Source organism: Cynocephalus volans, chromosome 15 (assembly GCF_027409185.1).
Source record: "Cynocephalus volans isolate mCynVol1 chromosome 15, mCynVol1.pri, whole genome shotgun sequence".
Taxonomy (NCBI): Eukaryota; Metazoa; Chordata; class Mammalia; order Dermoptera; family Cynocephalidae; genus Cynocephalus; species Cynocephalus volans.
This window is the reverse complement of record NC_084474.1, coordinates 37,917,357-37,944,990: the sequence shown is the minus strand read 5'-3', so window position 1 is coordinate 37,944,990 and position 27,634 is coordinate 37,917,357. Positions and strand designations below refer to the sequence as shown.

General features: G+C 38.0%; 1 protein-coding gene across 2 annotated transcripts; it reads right to left on the bottom strand.

The window, feature by feature from the left end:
* Positions 1 to 681: 681 nt before the first annotated feature.
* CHMP4C (charged multivesicular body protein 4C) lies at positions 682 to 25,479 on the bottom strand. Of its 2 annotated transcripts, none has more exons than XM_063079887.1 (5): positions 25,137 to 25,479; positions 7,141 to 7,318; positions 4,859 to 4,973; positions 1,765 to 1,941; positions 682 to 1,607 (listed from the first exon to the last, which is right to left on the bottom strand). In XM_063079887.1, the coding sequence occupies exons 1-5, from the start codon at positions 25,324 to 25,326 to the stop codon at positions 1,560 to 1,562; spliced, it is 708 nt and encodes a 235-aa protein (XP_062935957.1). In that variant the 5' UTR covers positions 25,327 to 25,479; the 3' UTR covers positions 682 to 1,559. The 2 variants fall into 2 exon arrangements, with proteins under 2 accessions (XP_062935957.1, XP_062935958.1); XM_063079888.1 differs by having other exon boundaries at positions 1,791 to 1,941.
* Positions 25,480 to 27,634: the final 2,155 nt, after the last annotated feature.

Genomic DNA, 27,634 nt, shown 5'->3' with positions numbered 1-27,634 from the left:
CATTTAGTAAATATTGATTGGATGCCTACTGTGTATGAGAAGTTGTGCAGAATGCTGGGGATAGAGTATTGAACTAAAAGAAGTACATTCCCTACCCTTATGGTTACCACAGCCCATCAGGCAAGAACAGCAATAATTAAGTAATCGTTCAAGTAAACGTGTAATGTAAACCATGATGAGTGGAAGAGAAAGCTGGGGGCTGTGAAGGCATATAATGGGGAGATCTGACTTAGTCTGGTATATCAAAGAAAGTTTCTCAAGACAAGGAACATCTTTAACTAAGATTTAAGCAATAAGTACGATTTGGTACCTATGTTGAGCAGTGTAAGAAAACTGCCAAGAAGAACAACATATTCAAAAGGCCTGGGGTAGGATGGAGCCATTAGGGTCAAGTGCAACCCTTAGATTTTCCAATGAAGAAACAAAGGCTCAGAGAGCCCATGACATGTGTGAGTGGCCCAGCAGAGACAGAAATCCAGGACTCCTACCCTCAGGTCTAACGCTCTTTCCATTCCACTATATTGCTAAGCAAATGTAGAGAATACTAGAACATATTATATAATGATGTTTGTTATTTTATGGTCTGTGATACATCATGGGCAACACATAATTTTGTAATTTATTTTCACTTAAAAATAATTGTGGCCAAAATTTTATTCAAGATATATTTTTAATTGCCAATATTTTTGTGTATTTACAAGGAATATGCTGTAAAGTGTAAGTAAATGTACAAGAGAGCACAAAACAGAAAAAAAAAATGAACATACACATTTAACACGCTGAAGCCATAACAGCATCATAAGGGTCTGGGAGTGTTAACACAGCTCTCTAAGTGGCTAAATTACACCCAGGAGATTCTCGCTCAGCAGGGTAAGCTGTTAGTGCTTTCAGACAGTTTGGGAAATGCATCTATTGCCCCATTCCAAGCTTAATTGGCATAATAAATGTCAATTAAAGCTCCTTTAAGATTTTAAACCGTACAATTTGAGTGAAACTATGTATAGACTCTTACAAGACTTGTGTATTAAGAAGTCTCTCCTAAAAGAGATATAGCGTATTTATATTTACCATGGGCTACATGGAAATACACACAGCAAATTAATAAGGATACACACAATAAACTGGATTTGCATAGAAAAGGAAGTTATTTTCCCAGCCATCCTAAATGTATCACTCTTAAATGGCTTATAAACTGTTGCATGTCTTATATGTCTGTAGATTTCAGTTTTCTTTCAACAGATGTATAGAGAGCACCAACTATGTACCAGGACTAGAAATAGGATAGTAAACAAGGTAGACAGGGATGCCTCACCCCATGCATGTGGAGAGACACTCTAAGATGCTGCCAGGAAGCCCTTCCCATCCCTGATTCTATGTCTACTCGTGACTCCTTTTTAACTCTTCCCTAAGAGGCTTAAAACACAGTTATTCATCCAGGGTAAATATAAAACAGGGTCTTTGTTAACTTCTGAACTTGACAAAAACTTTTTTATGTTTTATGTATAGCTCATTAATTTAGGTGTCAAAATACTCCAGTTTAGTTTAAGTAGCCCAAGCTGTCAATTGTTTGATATCATCATCCTCTTCTTCTGCCTTCCTGGAAGATGCTGCAACATAAAATGGATGAAAATTAGTAATTGGTGACATTCACACATTCAGCATAGAAAGCAGGTACGAATTACATATAAAGATGTGTTTATTTATAAAATCAAAATTAAGTGTAAAAGGGAGGGGCTGGGCTACTATTTGAGGCAAGTATCTGACCTCAGATAGTTGAGCTGGTGACAGACCTGCTCGGGATCGACGTGCGACAGAGGGCATGCTTGGTTTTCTGTCTGGCTGTGCTGGGAGAGAAGAAGGCACATTTGGAAGTCTAATGTTTGTCATCTTCTTATTTAATTCCTCCTGCTCCAGTTCTTCAAGTTCTGCCATCAACTCATCCTGAACATAGGAGAAAGGAAGAATTATGGAGTTAATGTTTCAAGATGTGGGCTTCCACAAACACAATAACAAGAACATCTGCTACCTAATTGATATGTGAGAACCCAGTGAAACGGAATACTTATTTTAAAACTAAGTCTGTTTTGCAACACTGAGCGATGATTTAAAAATGAATATTTTGGGTTGTGCAAATTTGTTGTAGTTAATCTTATAATACTTCAGTAAGCAGCCATTCAAATAATTTGTGCTAGCTGAATATATAACCCCCACAGGTTCTGGGAAATTTACACCTTGCCTGTCATTTTTCCAATGTGTTCTTTTCTTTTCTCCTGTTGAGAATCTGTGAAACTTTAATTGGAGGAAATAAATATTTTTATTTGAACTAATGCTATGGAAAATAAAACAACAGGTATAGCAAAACCATAATGCACAGAAAGTAAAAAGAATCAAAGATACTATGGTTCCTTTGTCAAATCACCACAACCAGCATAAATCATGCTGTGTGTTGAGGTTAAGAAAACTTCAATTCAACACAGATATACTATATTTCTTTCTTTAAACAATAGTTTCAGAGAGTCTGGTTTATTTTTAAATTATTCTCTATCCTGAAAACCTTAAAGGGGGAGACTAGTTTGAGACCTTAAGGGTATAAGTTACCTTATGCCAAGTCTAAGATGACCTCAGATAGTCTACAAGTCCTCACGTGGAGTCCAACCTAAACTAACAATACTAAATTTGTCATTGTTGGAATTCTGAGGTTATCATGATTAGAAATGACCTGGGGTATGTAACCTCAATATTGGCTATATTCAACTAAGTAGATTCTTCATTTATTCATTCACTTATCATCTGACAAATCTATTGAGAGCTCACTCCTGGACAGGTGTTAAACTCGCTGCTGGGATGCAAAGCTGAATCAACATTCCCTACATTCAAGGAGCTTATGCTTGAATGTGGGAGAAAGTCACATAAATAATTACCCCATATTAAAGTGAGAGTAATAACACTATGGGGCAAGAAAGGAGATAGTTAAGCCGACCACAATATTTGATCAAACAGTGAGTATTGGATTTGCAGCCAGCTGAAAAATTGTCTGACCTCCATTAAATCTACTTAATGAAACGGAAATAAAATATGAAGGTGTATAGCATCGGGCCATGTGAAATAACATGGTCAGTGTAGTTGAGTGCTTTGTGGTTCTATGAATACAATGACATCAGAATCTGTGGCCATACTCTGATGTCCTATCTCTGCTCACAAAACAGTTAGGAATAAATACAGTGAGTATAGTAATGGCAGAACAAGCTCTCCTACGCTGAATGCATGCCCAGAATTGCCAGTAGTGCTTGATAGTTATCAACAGCACCAGAAAGATATTGATGTTTTCTTTAGCAAATATAATGATAACAGAGTAATCATCTCCTTCATCATTTTCAGCCTTTAGGTACCAAATGGTTATTTGATCACTGATAAAAGAATTTTAGGACTCAAGAAATTTTACAGATAATCCAGTGATCTAATAATTTCATTCCATAGGTGAGAAAACTGAGGATCGGAAAAGTAAAGGGACTTACACAAAATTTTTAATAAATGCTAGAACCCAGATGTCCTCACAAGCCCAGAGCCCTTTCCATCACGTCATAATGCACTCCTTAGATGCTTATTATTCTATACCAGGGGTTGGCAAAGTTTTTCTGTAAAGGGTAATATTTCAGGCTCTGCAGGTGGCATATCTTCCTCTGTCAAATAGTCTCCCTTGTAGCAGTTGTTTTCTACAACACTTTAACATTGTGAGAACCACCCTGAGCTCACAGGCCATACAAAAACAGGCCAGGGGAAGGATTTGGCCTGCAAGCCATATTTTGCTGACCCCTGGTCAACACCATTTTTAGAAGTTGTTGCTACCCAATTCTCACTTTCTAGGATTTCATGAAACCACATCTTACTTATTAGATGTATTATTGTTAACATCACATAGAGGTAGGAAATTGCATTCTTTGCCATGCTAATCTAAGATTTGGAAATGTTTCTAAATGTGTACTAGTCTTACCTGTGGGTGCTTAGAGTACAGCAATGGAAATTCACAGTGCAGACACCACTATTATAATTATAGTCTGTCTTTATTATTGGACTGATTAATCTAAATGGAATGTGTGTGTTAATAATGCCACTCCACATTTATTTTGTTTCATAGTCTGAGTAATATACAGAGGCAGACTAACCTCTAATTTAACAGCTACAGAGCATGATACCTCTGTCCTTGCAGAGTGACAAAGTCTGCTTTGTTTTGCCCAGATGTGTGAGCACTCGATTCCTCGTAATGGGGCTATTTAGGCTTCAACCATTAAAAGTCACTAACTTTACATAATCACATGCTGCTTTTTCCTTAAGAGCTGAAAACTTGATTACGATGCAGTTTGCCAAACTATATTAATCTTTTATTTAAATCAAAGCTACTAACACTTCATTTGCTCTTAAGAGAAGTAACATTTCTAACAAATGTCATTTACAGTCCTCCCTCGGTATCCAGGGGGGATTGGTTTTAGGACCCCCCCCAATACCAAAATCCATGGATGCTCACCCCCCTGATATAAAATGGTGCAGTATTTGCACATAACCTATGCACATCCTCCCATACACTTTACATCATCTCTAGATTACTTATAATACCTAATACAATGTAAATGCTATGTAAAGTTGTTGTACTATATTTTATTTGTATTATTTTTATTGTCGTATTGTTATTTTTTCCAAATATTTTCCATCTGCTGTTGGTTGAATCCAAGGACGTGGAATCTGCAGATATGGAGAGCCGACTGTCTTCTTCAGGTAATAAAGTAACCTGCCTGCCTGTGTATGACAGGACGCAACCCTTTTAGCAGCCATGACACTGCCTTCTCTACATTGTGTCACCCACCTCATCAAAGCCATCTCCAAATCCAACCCGTTGAGAAAATGCTTCTGAGATTTCTTGGGCAATATCCTGTTGCTCTGTGATCTCCTGCATCAAATCATCTATTTTGTTTAGATCCCTGGGAAATAAAATTTCATTGAAATATTTTAGAGTTTTAACTTACAATTATGAATCTAGATATAATCCCATATGAAAAATGAGTCAAAGTTTTATAAGGTCTTAGTTATTTCAGTAGAATAATAAAAATTTCTGGTGAATTTATCAAACTTAAAAATAATTTGCATTTCAAAAAAACTTAATAAACTTGTGTATGCACATAGTTTTTAAATATTTAATAAATAGCCATTACATTTGGGAGTCAAATTGTTTTGTAATTAAAAATATTTGTAGACCTATTTTGAAATTTTAATATAAAATTTAAATATACACTGTTGTGTATCATCTCTGCAGGAAATAGTGCCACGGACCACCAAGAACCACCATGACTAACATAAGCTACGGCTGCTCTCAGTAGCCCCTACCTGACAGCAGCCCTGTGTAGAAGCTAAACTCTGGGACTAGAAACATGTTTTCTATATTACCTGGTAGCTCTGAGATCCTGACCCCTTGAAAGCTTTCCCATAGCAGTGATGCCATGGGAGGTTACTAAAAAGAGCAGGATGAGGCCTATGAAGTTGTCAGAATAATCAGAAACTGCAGGAAAGGAATCCAGGCAGCCACAGGCTCAGGTGGAGCAGAACAGCCGCTTCAAAGACAGTTTTTAGCACCTAAGCTCTACTGGCCCTTAACCACCAGCCTGAGCTGTGTCTGAATGGCAGATTCTGAGTTGTTTCCTTAGTACTGTCTCTGAATCATTCCTTCATCTCTGAAACTAGGCCAAACTGATTGGATACAAGAAAAGCGACAATGTCCTTCATTATTAAGTAACCTAAACACTGAAAGTTTGATTCCCAGTGGTATTAACTTTTTGTGAGTTTCCCAGACTCTCCGTACTATAAAAGCTGACTATTTCAACACATTTTCATGCTGTAATCAAAAAGAATACTTTCACCACCCTCCTACCACCCTTTATTATTATGTTCATACTAAATATACATATACTGAATATTTATAAAAAGGAGTATGAGAAATGTATGGCTAAAGTTTGGGCCTGGGAATGAATTTTTCTCAAAAGGAACACAGTGGAATGATACTGCTAAGCTACCTGGAGAGTAAGGCTGATTTTGTAACACATTTTAGCACCCAGCTTACAGCAACCATAGAGGATTTTGAATCTGATAATGAATCTAATGATTTCTCTGAAGCTGTCAAAATGGCAGCTGATTGCTAATGAATTATCAAGGTAAGAAAATGTCAGCAAGGTTGTCCTCACTGCCCTCTGCCTCCACCTTTTCCATCTGTCCCCATCCTATGGAAATCTGTCTACCTCCCTCAGGCACTCATTGCTCTTGCTCTTCCTTGGTCCAGACTCCACTATATGCCCAGGATCAGGAAAGGGTCAGGTCCCAGGCACTTACCTCTCAGTGTGAATGAAAAGCACATTGCCACCAGCCCCACGATCACTACAAATGTTGACTAGTGACTGCATACTTTGTGCCATGAACCATGTTGAGCGCATTATATCTAGTATCCCATTGAATCTCTCAATATCCACATGGGGTGAGTACTGTTATTACTTCCAGTTTACAGACAAGCAAACTGAATCAGGGAGAGGCAAAGTAATTTGCCCAAGAGATAGTCAGCTGAGATTGTAATTCAGAAAATTTGACCCCCAAATTCATGTTCACAACTATTATTCTGTGTCAGTGGTTCTCAAACATTAGTCAGTATCAGGATCTGGGGATCCTGGTTAAAAGCAAAAAGGCCCAAACCCTACTCTAGTTCAAGGAGCCTGGGCATCTGTGTTCTTGTTATTAGCTCTCCAGGTGATTCTGATTCCCACCAAAGTTTGACAACCACTGTTCTACAGTTCTCACACCTTTACAGATGTCCACAGTAAATCTTTTTAAAATTACAGAATTAAAGTATTTACAGGTGGAGTTTTAGGCAATCATGAAGGACTTAGGAAACATTAAAGGCAAAAATGACATCTCTTCTTTTTTCATAGTCTTTTTTTTTTTTTTTTGTCATTATACCCTCTAATTTTTCTTCGAGAGAACATTCTATTCAATACATCAAAGAATCTCAAATGAGTAAGCTCATTCCTGCCAAAATCATCATATAGTTCCAAAGGCTCTTCACAACCTTGAGGGATTTATAATGAGGAGGAGACCAAAGTCACTCACATGTTTTCATGAACTGCTTTCATCGCTTTTGCTGCAAAGCCCATGTTCCTTAACACCTCGGTGTTGGTGTGTGAGTTTTCCAGGGCTTCTCTCTGGAACTCAATGGTGGAAAGTGTGCCATCAATCTGAGTGAGCTGTTTCTCAAACCTCTTCTTTCTCTTTAGTGCCTGTAATGCAGCTAAATAAGAGAGAAGCCACATTTACAGGGGAAGAACCGAGACACTTACACAAGAGACATTTGCTCAGCACCAACCATGGACTCAGAATTGCTGATACCTAGAGACAAAGAGTGTACCAAATAAACCTGAGAAACTGAAGGGAAACATTTGTCCCCTCAATCACCTACACCAACTACCACTCTCTCGAACATTTTGCTATTCTTTTTTTCCAAAAATCTGGAAAGTGCGATAGGCTGCAAGGTCAATTTTCATATTCCATAAAATATGCGATGGAAATGTTTCTGTCAATATTTTTTATCTTTTAAATTTATTTTATTTTATTTTATTGTCTTTTTGTGACCGGTAAGGGGATTGCAACCCTTGGCTTGGTGTCATCCGCACCCCGCTCAGCCAGTGAACGCACCGGCCATTCCTATATAGGATCCGAACCCACAGCGGGAGCGCTGCTACACTCCCAAGCGCCGCACTCACCCGAGTGCGCCATGGGGCCAGCCCAACTGTCAATATTTTTTAAAAAGGATAGACAAAAACACTAGTAAAAATTATGCAAAAGAAAAATAAACCTTGAGAGGAGGAAAGAACCTTACTGATTGTTGATTTAAGCCCCATTTCTTTAAAGACAAGTTAATTGAGACTTCAGAGAAGATAAGCAATTTGCTTAAAGGTAGATAGTGCAGCTGGAACCAGAACCTAGAGTACAGAGCTGCATGTCTTGGTCTGAAATAATTATGAGATGGCCATTAAAGTTACATCTAACCATGGGTGTCTATGAAATCAACACTGCTAGAGTCATACTCAAGGATTAGATGGCATACTGGTTAGAGAAAAGAGCATTGCCTTCAGAGAAATGATATCCAAATACTCGTCCCATTAGCACGTTAGCTAGATAACCTTACCTGCTTCACCCTGAAACCACAAAACTAAAAGCGTCCTTCTGACAGTGGCACCTTGGAAGACACCCTAAAAAAAGGGCCCTAAAATGTTCATTTTTATAAGGCATTTAGGGAGAGTGCAGGGAAAGAGCAGCAGAAAATGTTAATATAAAAATAAGAGATAATAAAATAGAATTGGCAAAAGAACTCAAATACTTTTGTGGTTTCAGAGTAAAGCAGGTAAATTATCACAACAGAGATTTCTGACAGAAGCCCCTCTTCTAACTCTATTTTGGTCAATTCCTTATAATTTCAACAGATTTGGTTTATTTATTCCAGTGCTTTCACTTTGCTACACAAAGACTCACAGCCATTTTACTTTGTTGGTGGATTTTATTAGTAATCAGTATAAAATATTACTCCGTCTCATTTTATCCTTTTTGCCTTAAATTCCATTTTGCTTCATATTAAATTAATATTTTGGCTTTCTTTTTGGTTACTATTTGCCTGTAATAATTTTCATGGAAACCTCTATTTCAAAATCGTTTTATATGTGCTTTTTTCTGGTATGCCTATTACAAACAGCATGTACTTGGATGTTTAGATGGTGTCATTGTTTTTAACCTATTTAGACAGTCTCTATCTTTTAATGTAAGATTTTAATTTAATCTCATTTATTGTAATAATTGATGTTATTTTTTGTTTTCCATTTGTTATCTTTTTTGTTCTCTATTTTGCTTTCTTGCCTTTATATAGATTAATCAAGTTTTCTTTGTTCATTTTTTCCTTCAATTGTTGGACACCTATATATAATAAATTTATTTTCCTAATGAATACTCTTGTATTTAAAATATACATACATAATTAGACAAGTTTTCTATCCATGTTAAATATTAATCAGTTTCTATAATTTACCAAACAAAATTCTCTCCTCACCCTAACTCCCAAAATGTCTGATTGAAATAATCTGCAATTTTATTAGTTCCAGATAATTACCAATTATTTTGTTATCCGTTCAGTTTTTAAGAAAATCTTTCTTGCCAATTGCATTAAGCTTCATAAACACAATTTGAATAATTATTTATACCAAATGATAGTGTTTACTGACTTATTTTCTTACTATTGCTTCCTGTATCCTCTTTCTTGGATGGCTTTTTTGTATTTTACTGGACTGAGTCTTAACAGTATTCTTTTTTTTTCAGAAAAGATGCATAGATATAAATTCTCTGAATAGTCTATAGATCTGAAAATGTCTTCATTTTGTTTCAAACTTGAATGATAGTTTGGATTTTTACAGAATTCCAGTTTCAAAACATTTCAAAAATTTTAGAGCACTCTTCCACTGTCTTTGGGCACCCAATGGCCCAAAAGTTTGATAATAACATTATACTCATCCCTTTGTAGATAGTCTGTTTTCTTTTTTTTCCCCCTGGAAATTTTTACTTTTTCACATGGAGTTATAAAATTTCATGATTGGAGGCCTAGGCATGACATTCTAGGGAAAAGGAAAGGCATGTTAAAGAGCCGGAAAGCATATTCAGGAAATAGTTGGAGACAGGGAATCAGTGGGGAATAGGTTATTGCTGAGGCTGGACAGAAGGATTGAGGCCAGATTGTGAAAAGCTTTATTGGGTAAGCTAAGGAATTTTGAAAATAATGGGGACCCGGTGGAAGATCTTAGGCAAGAAAGTGAGTTTTAGTGGGGGGAGGGGGGACGATAACCAGAGAAATCTAAGAGTACAGATTTAAGAAACATTTCTCAGGCAGAATTGATAGTGTTTAATGACTACTTCCATGAGAAATGCAAGAAAGGAGAGGTAGAGAATGAATCCAAGCTATCTAATCTGGTAGGCTGCCTTTGTTAGGGAGGGGATGTATGGTAAGAAAACATTCCATTTTGCACTTTGGTTTTTCCAACTAAGCATTCAGTGAGTATTTTTATTCTGAAGAATCAAGTCTTCTCTCAGCTTGGGGAAATTGTATTCTATTATTTTTTTTATTACTCCTTTCTCCTCCATTATTTCTGTCTATTCTCTTCTGAAATCACTATTTATTTTATTTAATAATCCATACCATTTCACTCTCTCAAAAATAGTCTCTCTGTTTTCTCTCCTTTGAAATCGCTATAAGATGGACATTGTGTACCCTCCAACCTATTAATTTCTCTCTGTGTCTTTTTAATCTGTGTTCTAGGAGAATTTCTTGACTTTATTTCCAGGTCATTAATTTAGTCCTCAGCTATATCCATTCCATTCTTCTACCCTTTATTTTTTTAATTATGTTTTTAATTTCTAAGAACTTTTTCTTGTTCTCTAGTTGCTCATTTTTATGGCAGCCTATTCTTGCCTTATAGATGCAATAGCCTCTTGAATCTCCCTGAAGATACTAATAAAGTTTTATTTTTAACATCTCTTTGACATTCTCTCTCTTCTCTTGGCTCAGCTGTTTACTGTATTTATCTTGATCCTTCTCTTTCAATCAACTGTCCTTCCTCAAAATTCTTCTGGTATTCTATTACATCGGTTCATATTTATAAATGAAAGATTAGCATAATTATAAGTAGCTGTGCATCTTGTCATAATGTAGGAGTGTTTCCCCAGGAGGCCTCTCTCCTGAAAGGGAAGGCTGCTGATAGCTCTGTTTGAGAAGTGGGTGGGCATGCCAGCAGTCAGGCGTCCTTTCATGGGTAGAGAGCAAGTCCACAAGCTGGAGATTTCTACAATTGCCAAACAAAGGCTTTCCTTTGGGTGCGGAACATTTTTAAAGTGGTGACTTTCCTTCCCCACCCCTCCCTGCCCACTGTGGACGTCTGGGGTGACCTTGGGCTCTGTTGTTTCCCTCTCCAGGAGCAACACCACAATTTAAGTCTTTGCTGAACAGCATTTACACTTATTTACAGAACAGTTTTTATTTGTTTAACCTGACCCTTAGGAAAGAACTACAACAGTTTTTTTAAGTCAACAGGTTTAAAGTCCTTTTTACAATATCACACTCGCAAGAGAAGATACCACATTAATGAATGGAGCTGGGTGTGGGTTTTCTCCACCGCACCAAGAGAAGGGCCAGCTGACCCTCCGTGCCATCTCTGTGCCTGTAAATCCATATCTACTATGCATTTATCACACTACATTATAATTATTTGTATAATTATTCTACCCCACCTCTCCTATGCCTAATTATAATCCCTTTGAGGAAAGATAGAACATCCTATTTATCTGTTCTCTCAGCACCTGGTCCAGTTCCTGGCATGTGACCAACAAAAGACATAACAAAAACTAACATTTATTAAGCATTTGTGATATGCCAAACTGGTGCTAAGTGCTTTATTTGTATTATGTGATTTATGACATTTAACTCTCCCAAAACCCCAAGAGCAGGTACTATTATTGGCCATTTTACAGAAGATGAAATGAATGAATATTAAATGAATAAATTTGATAATTCTGTGTACGTAGTACAATGACAGCAGGGTACGAGGGAAAGAATATGGCCTTCAAGATCAAAGTGTGACCCCTCCTCTCTGACATAACAGGTGCGAGTCACTTCCCCTCTTTAAATTTCAGTTTGCTGTTCTGGAAATGGGGATTATATCAGGCTAGGTGATTATAAGAATTAGTGATAATTTACAGAAAACACCTTACACAGTCGCTGTGAACAGTAGGAATGTAGCAACTAAATGTTATTATTAATAATAGCCATTTATATAACATTCTTAATTATCGAGATTGCATATCTTATCTCTGAGACCACTGAGCAATGAATCATCCACTTTTTTCACCGTAATTCACCATAACAGAAACAGTATTACAAAACATCTCCACATTTCAATAGGTACAGCAAACAATATTATTCAGCACAGTACCCTAAGAAGACAAACTCCAAATCTACATCTCCACCTAACACAACCAGGAGTGGAATGTTCTGAGTGTGTCTCCTCCCTGTCTTGTCAGGCTGGTTCAGTGTCTATACTTACTTGGAACCTAACTGGTACCCATTGACCCAAAAGCATTTTTTCTTTCTTTCTTTCTTTCTTTTGAGAAATTTAAGTTCTCCATTAAAAGATATGCCATGTTTCCCAGTAAAAATTAATTTTAGATCACTGTCTGAAAATCAAGAGATGCATTTGGTATAAAGGTTGAAGTTTTGGTGTCTCTAGACCTGTATTTTAATTCTACCTCTACCACTTAATAATTGTGTATAAAAATAACCTTGACGTGTGACCTTAACTCTTCTTAAGTGATGTTCCCTCATTTGAATACAACAACACCTAAAGAGGACAATAGAACATTTGCTCTGGAGTTGCCTACATTCAAATCTGGGCTGCCTGTACCCATAGTTATGTGGCTTTACATAAGTTGCTTACTAGAAAATGGGGATATAACTCATTCAATTGTTGAGAACTAAATGAAATAACATATATAAAGTGTTTAGTGCAGTGCCTAGCACATAGTGAGTGATTACTAAATATTAGGGATCTTCATCATCATCACCATGTCCTTCGCAGGTTGTCAGAACCACATGGTGGAAGCCACATGGTATGCCTGAACTTGCAAATGTTAGTTATTAATGATAATAAGTTCTGATTTGAACATAATTTTAAAAGCCTGAGTTAGCATATGGTTTATGTCTTTCAAAATGTTTGGGAGAAACGTGAAAACTCACCAAGAGTTAGGATCTCAACTTACACTATAATTCCCATACCACAATCTACAGATTAGCCCACACCAGAGTCCCAAACTCAGAAGGAGTTAGGCAGGTAATGAAGGTAGGTGGAGAAGAGAGAGGACAAGCAAAAGCCCTTTGTTTTCTCTTCTGTCAGAGAGAGAGAGAGAGACGAAGAGAGAGAGAAATGTTTCTCTGTTATAATAATAAAAATTAGTGCAAGGGTGATGATAAAAATGTCAGTGGACACTGACCTCAGTATCAGGGAGTCAAGAGGCAGAAGCGGGCACCCCAGTGACCTAGAAGCATAAGCCTGATCTAACAAAAGCAGCACTGCTCAGCTCTAGTCCATGCCATGCAGCCCTGCCGGCCCAGCCTTTCACATGTTCAAAAAAAAGCAAGAAATCTGGATTTTCATGCAAAATCCCCTGATTTTTAAATGCTGACTTACATTCTTTGAAGAACCCTGTGTGAGGGAAACCAATGATTTCTGCATGGCTGGATCTGGCCTCAGGACACTTGATATTTACCCTGACTTCTGCCTGAAATGTTAAGCTTCTCCCAAATGTTAAAACAAGAGACTTGTGTTCCAAATAGCCAAGAAGTATATGTGAGTCTGTCTGTGAGTCGTTTCCTACATGAAAGGATGATGCCACTTATACATCATGAGTTGGACAGGCCTTGACTTTGTTTCCTAATAATCAACTTAGAAAAGAAGCAGCTGTATTTTGTCAAAGGCATGCAACAAATGCTGCAAATCAAGCATTGCTCCTGATTTGGCAAAGAAGGACATTTTTAGAGCCATGTAATTGAACCTGTGTAGAAGGTGCAATTCAATTTTCCAAACTCCTGCTTGTGCTTTTAAGCAGCTGGTGAGATCTGGACAACATTATTTCTAAAACAAAGGAACCTACTGTATTCCTTTGAGGTGGAGAAACAGGCAGGGGTTTTGTCTCCTTGCATAACAGTGATGTTCCTCCAGCAATGAAGTAGCTGAACAATATCCTTTATGTACTCCTGTTAGTGGGAGACATGAAGAGTCCATACTGCAGCCCACTGGGGATTAGGACTGGAACGTAAGAATTACCCACTCGAACAAAAATAAACTTAAAACTATGCAGCTCTACCATGCTGCCAAAGGAGGAAGGCTTTCAGTCATCTATCCTGATGATGTAAAACAGCAGAAAAGTTTCATTGCTCATAATGTATAGGGCACCTTGGTTTTAAAGATTAATCTGTTTGTCTTCACTCATTGAGGATATGTAAATGTGTGCATTGCTAATCCATTAGTCAGCAAACAGGAAGAACCTTTTAGGAATTATATCCAGTGAATACAGACAAACCTGTTTGTGAAATAGGAAACTGCATTAGGACAGCTCTTCTCATACCCAGGACGATCTCTAGAGAATGGCTTAAAGATGAGGCTCTGAAGAGTAAGCCCAGTTATGAGAGTGCTTAAGAGACGTATGTCACACATAATTGGTTAGGTCATCTTTTGCTTTTACATGGGAAGTCTCGTGATCATGTTTTATTTAAGGAACTTGAGGGGAAGCCCTGTTCTTACTCATACAAGTCACCTCATTAATTAAGCAATACCTTCTACTTACTGCACATTGTTTTAGTTCTCAAAAAGCATAATCTGAATAAGCATCATCATAAGCATTTCACAAATGGCATAAAAACAAAATACGTCTGGTCAAAGTCAAAGATTAGATTGCAAACAGCTGGGGAAATACTAGAAAATTTTAACACTCATTTGACCAGGGGTATCCCATTATAAATTTCCCTGGACTTTCTCACTTTAAAAAAAAATCCTTTATTCATTCATTTCAATCACTTAATGAGGACATACACATGGCCAGCACTGTGTTAGGACTGGAGGGACAAAGAAATAAGGCTACAATCTTAGTGATGCAAAACATGAAATGGGCACTCAATCACTTAATCATCATTCAACAAGCATTTATTAAGTACCTACTATATTATGGGCACTGTGCCTAGGGACACTAATGTGTAACTTACATTCTTTACCTCAAATAGTGGAAGAGACAGAGGATACTAAGATCCATGAACAAGGTACAGTGGACACAAAGAGGAATATATAAGCTTGCTTGCTTTCTCTGGAAGGGAAGGGAAGGCTTCACAGAGAAGGCAATGCTGATGGAGCCCGGTGACTGTCTACACATATACTCAACATACTGATCGAAAGGAACATGAAGGATGAAAGCTATTACACAGAGGATTCCCTCCATCCCCCAACAATCTCCCCTACTGCAAACCTCATAACAGTGTGAAGTTTCTGTCTGAGATGTATTAGAAACTAGGAACTATAAACTTCAAAAACAGAGCAAACCACACCAGCCTGCCATACCAGCTAGATCATATATGCAACCTCCGTATTTTCAGAGGTCTCACCAACATTAAAAGTCATAAGGGGGTAAATAAATAGCAAGTTAAAAGAAGACACGAACACAACAATAATATATGGGATTACACAATGGCAAAGCAGATGCCTAAGAAAACAGTGAAAGGAAATGATATTGGAGAAAGCAAATAAGAGATATTCTGAGGAAAGGGCGTTTGGCAGTGGGATATTGCTATAAGCAAGCCAGTAACTTTGAACTGAGTTTTGTGTTTTAAAATGATTGATTAATACCATAAAGCATGAAAGAGGAGACAGACAGGCTGATCAGTGCCCTCTCCTGTCTCCAGAGAGAAGCAAATGCACAAAGGAAATTAAAGTTATTTTCCAAGAGAGTTGATGCTCCTTTCCTCATTCTAAAGAGCTCAAAGTTGCTTTTGAAGATGAGGCAGTTCTTACTGCCAGGATATCATTCAAGAGAATATGAAAGGAGGTAAATCTGAGAGAGAAAGTTCACGATCAGCCTGGCACTGGCAAAAAAGGAAGAAATGCTCGCTTAAGAGACTTATTTTAAATACCCACTGAAATTCTCATCTTGTAATAATTAATTCTTTCAGAGGTCAATTGCCAGGCAAGTGGAATTAACCTGTTATTGGGCCAACATACCAACACATTAATTAAAATCTACTTAATATTCTTTGTAAAAACCCAATTAATGTTTGACACCAGCCAGGATACATAGCTAATTGAATAAATGAGTTTTTTACTTGCTACTAGTATCAGGGGTCTTCAAAAAGATTGGAAAGATTTGTATTATCTTTTAGTTCTACTTTTCCACAGGCTTTCTGAAGTACCCTTATATGATTCATAACCTCACAAATTAATGACCTCTGCAGGCCTGTTATTGCCTAGGATATAGGAAAAACAGTAATTATATGAAACAAGCAAATATTAACAGAAAAACTCGAAAATAGCTACTTATTCTTAATTTTATAGGGTAGACATGTACCTGTAAATGTAATTCCTTATACATATATATGTTATATATAAACATTATATGTGTGTGTGTGTATATATATATATATATATACACACACACACATATATTTAATGTGGTTCTGTTTTTCCATTTGTAAAAAGTATTCTTTGTTCATATGATGCAGCAACATTTCTTAGTACTGTGCCTGTGGCTTGCAGGTTCTCCACCACCTGAAGTTTAAGAACCAACAAACTATATTCCTACAGCCCCTTTCAGTTCTCACTATCTATGAGTCTAAGACTATTCCTGGAGACACTATGGGCAACAAATCTTGAAAAATATATAGCTCCTCAAGGTGACTATTAGCATTTGAAATTATTTAGGAATACGCTTACCTTGAAATTGATAATGAACTGTAGTATTCTTTAGTTTTTAAAATACAAGTAACACCCAACAAATCAAGATAGTTTTTATAAATAAAAGTTTTCAAACTGCTTACAAAATGATAAAGCATGGGCTCTTGTATATGATGTGAAATATGAACAAATCAGTTTAACATAATCATAAATTTTTGTTGCAGTTAACACAGTAGAAGTTTTGAGTTTCAATAATATCATTGTTCAAACTCCACAAGATTCTATTTACTTTCACTTTGTATGCATTAAATATATGGAAAGAAATGGTAATGTAAATAGCTCTGCTCACTGAGCAAGTCCTGTTGAACAATGTTACTGCTACAGCAAATAAGACACACACATTATGACTATGTAGCATATAATAATATGTGAAAGAGCCAAAAGGTCACTAGGAATTCATATTTAAGTAGAGAATAAAATGGACAGAGTACTTGTCAAATATTTGATTGCATAATTTTATTGCTTTAAATTTCTTCTTAAACGAAATATCAACATGTAAACATTATTTCATTTAAGCTAGATGGTTGACATTAAATTTTAATTTCTAAATCAAGAATTTAACTTCTAACACAAGGATTCCCAACTTTTTGCAGAGAATGTTCTACTTTCCTGTAATTTTTAAAACACCATTCTCGTTTGCTTGCTTTCCGGAGTTTGTTTTGTTTTGCGGGTAGTGATTACAGTGCTGGTATTTTAAGTCACCAGATTGCTAGGCAGAGGAAGAGATGATGGAAGTTGCATGGAGGGATGGTAGCAGGAGATTTAGCTCTCCCGCATCCTCTCACTGGAAATACCTACAAGTTAGAAATACCTGGGAAAAGGGCTTCGCAGTGTGTGAAAGAGCCATTGGTCTGGGCTTAGGAGTTCTTACTGCTTTAAAGCATGAATTTATATGCTTTGGACAGGGTCCTAAATATTTCTAACAAGAAATTGGTGCTATTTCTGTTAGTACCGATTGTTCCAGGTGAGGAATCAAAATCTCTGGTACAGGAAAGTTGATTATTCAGGAAATGAATTACTATATGCTTAATATTTAATCCAGACTCTTTCTGTTTTGTTTTCTTCTCCTGTGAATTTTTAAGCCAATTGTGTGTTTGTTGGAATATCTATCAAGTGATAGAAAAAGTAGGAGAAACTAGAATTACAGATATGCATAAAAAATACTAAACTAGTTTACTAAGGCAAGAGATTGAGAATGTGATTTTAAAAAATAAATACTCAATATTTTCTGTATATATTGAGTATCTGTGATAATTTTGTCTCATAAAAGTACTAATAGATTCACATGTACTTAAGCATATTACAGAAAATGAATACCAAAATAGATCATTTGTAACCATTCCAAACTTGACCCCCAAAGCATTAGAAACTTTAAAAACCTGAGTATGATTAGATCCCTTGTCTTATATCCCATTGGTTAGAGTATCATACATTTTTCTTTTCTGTTATCTTGAAAATCATCTAAAGTAAGTAGTCTTAAATACTGAGAAACATAGAACAAAACTAAGTATATCTGTGGGTAAGCTCATAGTACTCTCCTGCCATAGTTTCTTGAAAGTGTATAAATCCTTTAATTTTGTTTGGACTAACCATGGTGTTAGTAATAAACTTTCTACCTTATTCTACCTTATTTTGGCTGATTTGTTAAACTGCAAAATAGTATAAATCAAGGAAAATTGTATTGTTTGTTTAATGTATATATTTCCCAAAATGTGATTCCTTCCAACCTTGTGGAATTTAAATGAAGAATAATAATGAATGTTTTAATATTTATAATACTGCTCCAAATTCATGAAGAATAAACGAAACTAGATGTAATTTACATAAGAAACAGTGCCGGTTGCTCTTCTAGAAGTAGCCACAACACATCAGCAAACTGTCAAAATTTGTGCCACACATACTTGAAAAGAATGATTTTAGAACAAATACTCTTCATTCCAGTTTCTGAAGAGTTGGAAAAGATGATGATGATGACTGGAAGCCAATATGAATTCACGAAGATGAAAAATACCAAACTAATTTCACCAACTTCCTTTCTTTGGGGTACTGGACGCTGACTCAAGGAAAAACCATAGCCACCCACTGGCTTTCTAACATTACACACCTCAAAATCATCCAAAAAGCTTGGAGTGCCACAATCCTGAACCTTATCCCAGATCTCTTGAAACAGAATCTCTTGGTATGGCATTTTTAAAAGCTCGCCAGTGAATCTGATGAAGCTAACACACTATAAGCTCATAAACCAGCATTTGTGACCCCCAGTTGTGTGAATATAGGCTGATAAGATTCCCAAGGTATATTGGTACATTATTGGAGGAAAAAAGAGAAAAAGTTGGAGAAATAAGATGGCATAGGCTAGAAGTGTAGGCTTCAAGTGTATTGGTAGCTAGGTGAATAACTGAACTCATTGGGTGTTGATCTGTCAAATTGGTAATCATGCTTTCGCTGAATCGTAGGTGAAATATTGCTGCTATCATGCAGAGAGCATCCTGGAATCAAAGTATCTAGTGGCATGCCTTAAGGCGCTGTCCTTGGTTCTGTCTTATTCAATATTTTAACAGAGACTTCTACAACAACCAAAAAGGCTGCTGATCAATTTTGTGGCTGATTCAACTAAAAGAAATAGCTCATATATAAGACAATAAAATTGGAATTAAAAAATCTTGATGATTCTAGACTGAAAATAAGAATACTTAATAGAAATAAATGTAAAATACTAAATATATTGATTTAAATAAGGGTGGTATATCTAGCTAGGAGTTTTAACTTTTTCCAAATTCAGTGGAGAAAAAGCAAGTGATATGGCATCTGAGAAAGCGTATACAAACTGCAGCTGCATTAACAAAATAAAGGAGACAACAAACCCTGGGCAGTCTGTGCTGGTCAGTACCTAAGTATGTGACTGAGGCTGTGTAAGTCTATGTAGGATCCTTGTCAGGGCTCAGAGGGGAGGGGGAAGTGGTGGGAAAGAGAGAAATTTTAAAACAACAGCTTACGAGAAAAGGGCTCTCAGGGCTAGTGCAGATGTTTTAGGTTCTCCCACTGTGGGCGAAAGCCCAGGTGGAGCTTCTGAGATGAAGGAGGGAGATTGGGGGTGGAGGTTGAGGAGAATATCACATTACCATCGATCTATCTTTTCTAGCAGTCAGAGGAGCAATTGATTGGAGAATAAGTCTTCGCCTACGTATTGGTTGTTAATGCTCCGAAGATAAAACTCAGTTTTTTCCCCATGGCCTAGAACACTGAGTATGGTACAAAATAATCAGATAATTAAAGGCAGACAAACATTATATTATGATGCCTGGTTGTAATTTGAATACTGGATAGGTCTGAGACCCTTCATAACCAGTATGTTACACAGGGTAGTATCATATGAACCACGTGAAGTTCCCTAAAGATACCTAATTCAGGCAGCTGAGGACCTGTCAGAAGCTCCTCAGATGTTTCTTTAGAAGTAAACAGAGGGGCAGGTGGATAGATGTTACTCATCCAGGTATGTGAGTGACGATGGAGGAGGAGAAATACAATAGGAACAGGTGAGTCCCTCCCAGCTTAATAGCTCGTAGAAGAATACATCTTAGGTTCTCCAAGTATAGCGAGGAACAGAGTCACTGAGTTACTTGTTCAAAGTGGATTTCTAGATGCTACACTCAGTCTACTAACTTAGAATCTTTAGGTAGTACTTGTGAGTGTACATTTAAATAAGCATCCAGACGGAATTCTGATGCAAGTATCTGAGGACCGCATTTTGAGAAACTCCCTTAAGAAAGGAGGTCACCAGAAAAGTTATATCTCCCAGGGAACTTCCACCAGTCTGTGGCTGTCTCATTTTACCTGAGTCACGCTTTTGCCTCACTAGTTTGGCATTCATTTAGCTGAGTCTGGTGTGCTTCTTTTCACACAGAAGTCCTTCTGGTCCCCAATGTCTGAGTGCTGCATAATTCAGGTCTATGACAACTATAACGAAAAGCAAAATCAAGAGTCCTAGGAGTTTCCTACCACCGAGCTAAGAGTGGAATTGTAAACACCACCCCCTGACCCCAACCCAGGGAAGACCAAGTCTGTGTCTTCTAGATGAATCTAAAAGGAAATTCATCTTTGCCAATACACAGCCCAGACTTCAAAGTGAAACAGCAGCTTATTCAAGTAGAGGACTCTCTACCTTGGAGATTCATTTCACCAGACACCTGACAAAGAGGTCAAATGGCCTCAGCACCAGATTTTCATTGGAATCATGTGTAATGATACTGAATAGGAGTGTGGGCCAAATTTGCTTTCTCTCTGTCTCAACCTTTTATCTCTATCAGCCAGATGCCCAACAGCCTGAATCCAACTGAATAACCCCAGACTGGATCACCCCTTTGCACCTAATTACATATTTGGAACTGCTGCTTAGCCCAGGACAAGGTAAGCAACAGAGCCAGGATTAAGGTCAGAGGAGAAAGAGGCCCATAGGGTGCAAAATGTAAGGGGGCACCCACTCTGAGGGTCACACAGAATGTCCTAGGCATCTCGTTCACCTCATCCCAAACCTGGCCCTGGTGAGAAAACTTCAGCATGGTAAGACGTCGCTGAGCGAGTGAAAAAGGTGAGATCAAGGAACGGGAGACCTGGAGAAGTGATTGCTGCCCTCAAATATGTGAAAGGGTTTCATGGGACAGATGGAATCAATTTATCTGATGTTATTCCACAAGACAAAATTTGGGCCAAAAAGTGGGCCAATTTCAGCTTTAAAAAAATTCAGTCATTATATATTAAGGGCTAATATTTGTAGATTACTGCACTAAGTGCTTTAAACAATGATGTCATATATCCTCACAACTCTACGGATCTATGCTATCACTACCATTACGAAGATGAAGAAATTAAGAATTAAGCCAAGTAACAGGTCCAAGGTCACAGAGCTGCCAAGTGGCAGGGCTGGCAATCAAACCCAGGGCTGTCTGCTTTAAAGCCAGGCTCTTAACTACAACACCAAATTATTTTCTATCAAGTGTGTAAGAGTTCAATTGGGATATTTTACTTAAGCAAAATCCCTATGACTATCTATTTGTGATGTTATAAAAAAGACCTCATAAAGGAAGTTAGAACAGTGACCCCTAAGCTGTGGTGCCAAACCAGTGCAGCAAGGGGACTTTTCAGTGTGCTACAAATATTCAGTGCCCGTGGCTGCCATGATGGGCAAAAAGTCAGGAAGCACTGAGAGACTGAGAGACTTTGTTTTTCTACTTCATTGGCATTACTACTGATTTAGATTCCCGGTCCTTAACTCTGGCAACAGGGCAGAATCAGCTGTGAGCACTTTAAAAAAAAAAATGATGCCTGAGTCCTACTTCAGCCGATTATGTCATTATCTATGGGGGTGAGGGTAGTCTCAGGCATCCAGGTAACTTTAATATACAGTGCTTAGAAGAAGAAAAAAAATATTAAGTGGTGAATAAAAAGTTTGCTTTGTCACAAAGCAGAATCCTACCTATAAAGCAGGAGTTATATCATAGTAATCTGAATAAAAATGCATTAGAAAAAAATCTGTGGTCTCCTAAAGTTTTTAACCAAATTAGAAACCTTGCTCCAACTGTAATTCTTTTGGATCAACAGGGCCTCCAATATCATAGCCATTGCAAAACCAATCTGGTCGTGTGTTCTCAGGTTCTTTTTTGGTAGGTGATGATGGTAACTCCCAAATACGCTTGAAGGAAAGAGAATTAGCTACCCCTGCATTACCTTGCTATGAAAGCAAGTTTTGGACTAAATTCTGCATCTACGTCATGAAACAAACACTGACAAGCAGGCAAAAACAGTTCGTCAACCTATTCCATGAGTTCAGTGAAGTCCCAACTCTAGGTATTTTGAGATGCTCCAATACACGTTGTATGTAAGGCTCACTGAGGCAGACAGTGACATTCCCTGGCAAGGTGCTGTGCCCTTGGGAAGTGCACTCTTCAGAAATCTACCTGAGCCAATGACTGGACACTGCACTGTCTTGGGATCAAGCGTTAGGTAGCATCCTAGTGTTAAGTTAGATATACACCTAGTAAATTCTTATCACCTATTCATACATGGAGGGCAAGGAAGTGTCTCTAAAGTACTATAGCCAGTCCACATAGTTAGAATATCTATAATTTCAACAATGAGATCATATTTCTAACACTTATTTTGCTAACTTAAAAGTTACTCATTTTACCAATAAAACCCATTTCGACATTCATAATGCTGTTAAAGCTTCTATTGTAGAGAAATAGATCATTGAAGAACTTGTAGTGGCCAGGAGTGTGGCCCGTTCTGATATAATGCTAACTGACCATTCAGCTAGTATCCTTGACAGCACATTAGGTTAGCTAACCAACCATCTCTAAAAGTAAAATTTAAACTGCACATACATTATGTCACTCTAATTATAATGTAAATTAAAGCTATTCTAGCAATGGCATTGTATAGCACAGGGACCATTTAGTACTGAGTGTATTGGGCTTTATTTTACTATGTGTATGAAAATGTTTCTCAATGGTTAAGAGAAGAGCGTATGTGTATATGAAATTTTCTGGCTTATTTAGAGGATGCTAATATTAACAATGTTGTCAATGCATGTTCCTGTGATTGAATATTTTCCATAGTTTAGATTACAGATGACCTCATGCTAAACAACCTCTGTTGATTCCCAGGACTACCATACAACCAGGCCTGAGCTAACATCAGTGAAGCTCCCAAAGATAAATGGCGAAGAATTAATGGCTTTTCTAACACCAATTGGTTATTTGTACTAGATACTTGCACATGTAACTTCCCTGATTTAAGGAAGTTAGATTGGTGCTCTTAATTAGCATTGTCTTTAATTATTTTGTGTTTATGAAGTAAGGTTGTAATATACTTCAGTGCATTGCCAATTGGAGAATATTTCTGAAAAAATTCAATAACACCCATATTATTTCAGAGTTTTGTCTCTGAAACAAAATCTACATTATTACCACTTCTTAGAAGCAGATGTTCAATTTTTCAGATTTTTTAAACTAATATTTACTAACCAACCACAGTAGACAAAGCTATCTACAGATCCAAAAGGATGACAAAGGGTGGGGGGGGGGGGGGAATCTTGACAGACACTAAGCAAATGTCAGAGTGCATATCAAACTCAAGAGGAAGGGCTGAGAAACAGAACAGCCAGTGACTTTTCAGCAAACCCTAATGATATGGTCTCTCTTTAGAAAGTGCCATTTAATAACTGCCCAAAATATTTTCAGACAAAAAGTAAAAATAGAAGCCGTATTTTGCTCTAAAACAGGCTATTATGTGGGCAAAAGTTATATGCAGTAGCAGAGAAAAATGAAACTGGAGCTTTTTATTGTTGGTAATAAGTGGTCATAAATGTATCAGGCACACTCATGGGAAGAGGCAGAGATTTCAAGGTCAGCTCCATGAAATATCACTCTTCCTGCATTAAACAATGGCAGCATCATTTAAGCGAGCTAAATCTTCCCAGGGTTTCATAATGATTAAAGAAGCTTTGACTTGAAGATGCAAATGTTTGGGTTTTGGTGGTGAGCAGAGTCCTGTATTGCCACTTCTATTTCTGGGTCTGCCATTGACCTGGTGTTACAAGAACAAATTGCTTCAACTTCTCACTGGGTTTTTATGCCACGGGTGCTCTCATATTTAGATTTATTCCTATAGAGAGAGCTGTATACTGAAGAAACCAATTAACTTTTGCAAAGAACAGGGTTCAAGGTGCGGCAGCAGCACCAAGAGTTATTACTGATTCAAAGTCCCTTGTGTGTGCCAAAAGCCAGTGATAGAAAATTTAATATTTAATTTCCTGACCTTTTTTCTTTTCCTTTTTTCTTTTTTAAGATCTCAACTGCACTAAAGCCAACTAATGGTTTCAACAGCTGAGAAGCAAGATAAACCCGAACATACTATAGGATAGGCTTTACTGGAGATATACATGCAAGATAAGATGTGTGATTCGGTATACAAACATACAACAGAAAAGTACATGTTTGGTATTGCAGTCAGCAGGGCTGGAGACTAGGGACAGATAAGCCAGGAGCAAAATTTAACTGGGTGTCAGAAAACTCAGTAATCAAGATAAATAATATTTTGATGCAATATGTTTAAAACTCAAAATTAATACCAAAAAAATCCATGATGAACAAAATATCACACTACAGAAAGTAGAAAGAAGTGCCATACAGAACAATATAAGAGCCAGAGGCAAAAGAAAAGTATCAGTAATACTGACCCTGTCTTTATTTAAAATTTTGACATTTTATTTATCACAGATTTTTCGCATTGATTTTTAATCCTTTAAATATTGCATAAAAATACTGTTCATTTTGATTGCTGAGATTTTGGGCTGCCCCTTACATTTTCCCATCTGGCCCCGGGGGTCAGTATCAGTTCCTAGAAAAGCTGTAGGAGCAAAACTGGCCGCCTGGGGGACCGCGGTGCTGAGGGCCCAATTGTCCCCAAGGGAAGGGTTGGAGGTAGGAGGCTGAGAGCTCACACCTGAGGGCCAGACCCCTAGCCTACCTCGCTTGTTCTGCGTGCCGTGCTTCTTGGCCAGGGCGAGTTCTCTCTGGATTCGATTTTCCAGGTACTCTTGTTTCTTGCCAAGCATCTCCTCAGTCTCCCGAAGTCGAGCCAGGGCCTCCTGCGGGCTGGGAGCAGCTCGGCTCTTAGAAGAGCCTCCCCCTTTAAAGAACTTGCCCAACTTGCTCATGGCTGTGGAGTTGGAGGGCGAGAGATCCCGGGGGTGTCTCAGGAGTTCCCCGGGGCCACGCCTGGGGGAGATTGTCTTCTCGGGGGCCCAGATCGAAAAGGCGGCGCTCCTGGGAATCAACAAGTCCTCGGGAGCAGGTGACACACACTCCTGGGCATTTCCTGGCCGCCTGCTCGGCCCCGCCCCTCGCGCGGCTACCGGGCGGGGAGGGCACCGGAGTCGGTTGTGGCCGGCTGGCGCCACCCGGCCCTCTGGGAGGCAGGGAGAGCAAAGTTGAAAAGACCGGAGAAGACTGCAACAAAGTTTCTGCTCTATCCTCGCGGGGCAACCACGCAGAGATGAATGAAGAACGAGTTTGTGAATGGCTCAGGGAAAAGCAAAGCAACGTTCCAGGGGTCTTGTGCGGGGCGCCTGAAAGCGCGTGTGTAATTAGTGCGCTTTACCTACCTGCATATGCAAAATGCTTTCTTCCATGCGTGTTTGTGGGGGGAGCATAGTTTTTCTGTATTCAGGGCTCTGTTCCTGTGAACATTTAGATGTTTTCCTCTAGGTGGATGTCGTGTATGTGTGAGCATGTGGACACAGGGCTTCCAGGACATTTGTCTGCCACTGTGATGCAGGTGTGTGGGCAAGTTAGCAGCAGCTGGTCTGACTGAGTTTGTCTCTGCATTTGAATGGTCTGGGCAGACTGATGTGTCCCTGGCTGCCAGTTGGCATGAGTAAACTATGGTGGCCACCTCTTCTCCTAATGTCAGGACATCTGAGTGTTGCGTTCAGTTCAATGATTAGGAATCTGAAACTTTGTAATTGTTAGCATATCAAAAACCTTAAATGGGGCTGCCTTTGTATTTGGATCTATGTCACATATTTTACATAGACACCTAGGTAACAAAAAGTAGAGAATATCCTAGAGAAAAGAAAAATTTTGTTCATGCTCACTATCTCAGTCCCCTCTATTAGAGCTACAAGCAAAGAGTTTGATAAGATGAAAGGACAGCAATATATAATGATTATGAATCATGCAATAACACTGAAAACCTGCACTGAGCACACTACAAAGAAATGGAATAGGGAATTGAGTCTATGTTCCAGTTTTCAAGGACTAGCAATGTACCCTACATAAAACAGCCCTATTTGAGCAATATTACCCACCATCATCTGAACCTATTTGTGATCATTAGCTAACCACTGTTACGGGGAGAGGAGGAAGCATCCATTACTATGACAAATTCACCTTCATACCCAAGATCAATAACCCAATTTTGTCTGCCAACATACTAACACATGCAGTGAGTTAATCCCTTTTATTCAATATTGATATAACCAGCATCAAATTTCGCCAAAGAAATTGAACATTTTCACAGGAGGCTTAACAATATATATCTTACACACACAAACATGTAAACTTAACATTTACCAGTAACTATAGCCAGCCACCTCCTATCATTTCCTGCTTGGCTATCCAAAGCACTTATGGTCTAAAAAATATTTTGCTCTAATTTTGTATCTATTGTAAACTGTAATAAAATTGAATTTCTATATTATCTAAATATCTCATGAATATGTTTTGGAACTTATTTTTCTGATTAGATGTTAAGCCTTTTGAGAGTTGAGAAATAGCACATATTCTGCTACAGTTCCCATTGCTGGTCACTTTAACCAAGCTTTATTGAGTGTGTTCTATATATAAGGTACTGAGAACCCAAATACCGTCTGCCCTCTAGGAGCTTACCTTCTATTGATGGTAATGACAGCTGCCATCTTTTGAGCACTTACTGTGTGGCAGGCACACCACATGCATTATCAATAATCCCTACTTAATCCCACAAAATAGGTATTGCTATTTCTGTCTGACAAACGAAGAACCGAAGGCTCAATTGATAACTTGGCCAAATTCACACCGGCAGTAAAAGTGGAAGAGATCTGTGTGTTTTGAAACCTATGGTCTCTTCACTATTTACATAAACTTCTGTCCCTCTGCATGACCTGGTCCAGAGGAAAAACTCATTAAGTATTTGTTTAATTAAATAACATGGGGTGAAGAGCTTGTTGTGAGGCATTAATTTTAAGGTAACTACAAGCATTATTGAATTCACGGAGGAGTACATTTTAAGTAGGAACTTATCCAGTACACTAAACACTCTTTTGTTGTTCACTAATTACTCCTTTCTGGTTGGGAGAACATTGAATGAGTGGAACAGAGGGCCTGAAAGTATTAATGAGGAGTTGCTTAACCATTCACCCAGCCATGTTTTCACTCAATAGAAAACATGCTCTTTGAGCATCTCTGTGCTCCAGGCATTGTGCT

What these genes read in the sequence shown, in the direction of transcription:
- CHMP4C (XM_063079887.1), bottom strand. Translation starts at nt 25,326, where the DNA reads ATGAGCAAGTTGGGCAAGTTCTTTAAAGGGGGAGGCTCTTCTAAGAGC. An exon ending in CGGCACGCAGAACAAGCGAG is followed by an intron (nt 7,319 to 25,136) that starts GTAGGCTAGGGG and finishes TCTCTTATTTAG; the next exon opens with CTGCATTACAGGCACTAAAG. An exon ending in CACCAGCTCAACTATCTGAG is followed by an intron (nt 1,608 to 1,764) that starts GTCAGATACTTG and finishes TTTATGTTGCAG; the next exon opens with CATCTTCCAGGAAGGCAGAA.